This window comes from Aplysia californica, unplaced genomic scaffold (assembly GCF_000002075.1).
Source record: "Aplysia californica isolate F4 #8 unplaced genomic scaffold, AplCal3.0 scaffold00003, whole genome shotgun sequence".
Taxonomy (NCBI): domain Eukaryota; kingdom Metazoa; phylum Mollusca; class Gastropoda; order Aplysiida; family Aplysiidae; genus Aplysia; species Aplysia californica.
The window spans coordinates 404,724-406,677 of NW_004797273.1; the positions used below are offsets into that span (position 1 = coordinate 404,724).

General features: G+C 39.4%; 1 protein-coding gene across 1 annotated transcript in view; it reads right to left on the reverse strand.

The window, feature by feature from the left end:
- The window catches only part of LOC101850376, a 31,333-nt gene that overhangs the window by 15,657 nt on the left and 13,722 nt on the right, over nucleotides 1-1,954 (reverse strand). The window contains exon 5 of the mRNA XM_013079363.2: nucleotides 1,740-1,849. Coding sequence (XP_012934817.2) covers nucleotides 1,740-1,849 — 110 coding nt within the window. The remainder of the gene's footprint in view (nucleotides 1-1,739; nucleotides 1,850-1,954) is intronic.

Here is a 1,954-nt window from a genome sequence, read left to right on the forward strand (position 1 = left end):
GGGGAGGGGAAAGGGGTAGGGGGAGCTGTGAAAAAGTAGCACTGCTGGCTGATATCTTTTCCTCGTTGTCCGACTCTATCTGTGTATCCAACAGATAAGGTCTAACACTTTATTTAAAAAAAACAACAACAACTGACAAAGAGTTGTAATTTCTTTCTTGTTATCCTTCAGAATTGCTCAAAATTTTGAGTAGAGTGGTCTCTAATGTTTTTTTCGTTATTCATTTATTGCTATTTCAAAAAACAACTTATTATTGCATCACCTATATAATCTAGTAGTTAGTATTGAGAATAACAAATTATCAGGCGGAAAAAAAGTGTTTGACCTAATCAGGAGCACACACGGTTAGGGTCGTACAACGACGTTTTGCTTTTGTATGCAAGTTGAGCGCCCTACTAGTCCCACATTTGTTAATACAGCCTATTCTTTCTAAGAAGGTGGGAAACGAGGCCCACTTAAATGGTGAGACAAAAGAAGAAGGTAGAATGAAAGCAATAAACGGTAAACTATCACTCATGTACATTTAAAAACATACACATCTGTTTTTGGGCGTTGTTCTTTATTTCGAACATTGCGCCTTTTGTCCTCCCCCCTCTCCCTTCCCCGGCTTTTCCCCAAACCAGATTTTGTTTTCTTGCGGATATATTTAATAGATTTATTACATTCAGCAACCCCCGAGACTATAATCAGATAACAGAGGCGAAAAAAATGCCAAGGACTAATGACGTGTTGAGGTACTCGTCATATATAGACACGTCACTGAGAAGATAACACGAGTTATGTCGGTATAGCCCATGACAAAGAAGACAGTGTCACAAAAATCGAGGGGAGAGAGAGGGAGAGAGAGAGAGAAGGAGGGGGGGGGAGACAGGTGGGAAGAGATAACAGCATAAAGAATTCCCTCAATGAAAACGGGACCACCACAAAGAAAGAACTAGAGATGAAAAGGTGAGAATGACGACCCTAGATACAAAGCTTCCTCTTCAGATAGCTTGTGACTTGCTCTAAACTGATAATATGTGAAATATGTTACTGTGAGAAAGAATATCTGTCTGCTCTGAACTTACACAAACCCAAATTCCGCTGCACTTTATTTAACATTCAGACCCACAGCAGACTATATCAGACTTGTACCAGATCAGATAAAATTCTAGATAAGCAAAAATGAAAGACAAAAGCAAAACAAAACAAAGAAAAAACGAACAAAGAAAAAAACAACAACAAAGAATAACAATAAAAACGTTCGGTTCCATACCCAGACAAAGTTACATACCAAAATATAGAACTGACATAGACCTGAACAAATTCATACTAAGAGCAGATGTATTAAATATAATCTCAGAAGATACCAGATATAACCCCAGACCAGATTTAGATAAAATCCAGACCCTATCCAGATAGACCAATTCCAGATGTAATCTCAGGCAAGATCCAGATAGACCAGTTCCAGAAACAATTCCCGACCAGACCAGATCTACTAGACCAAATCCAGATACAATGCAAGACAAAATCCAGATACAAACCCAAACCAGATTTAGATGCAAAACCAGATCAGATCTATACAGACCAAATCCAGATAGACCAGATTCAGATAGACTAAATCCAGATAGACCAGGTCCAGATAGACAAGACCCATACTAGAAACAGAGACAAACCCAAATCCAGGCGCAGCTTTTACCCATAATCAAATCAAACTTGAACCCAGCCCGGTCAAGACCCTGACGCTATGGAGAACTCACCCTATAACCTGATGTCTTGACGTGCACGCCACGTTTCGTAAGTGTTGACTTCATTCGTAGAGAGAATGACTTGGCCACGTTGTTGTCAGAACCGCGAACCATCATGTACCCTGGAAAACAGACCACAAGAAAATGAACCAGTCCCTTAAATGACATTTAGAATGTTGTTGTTGTTGTTGTTGTTGTTGTTGTTGTTGTTGTTGTTGTTGTTGTTG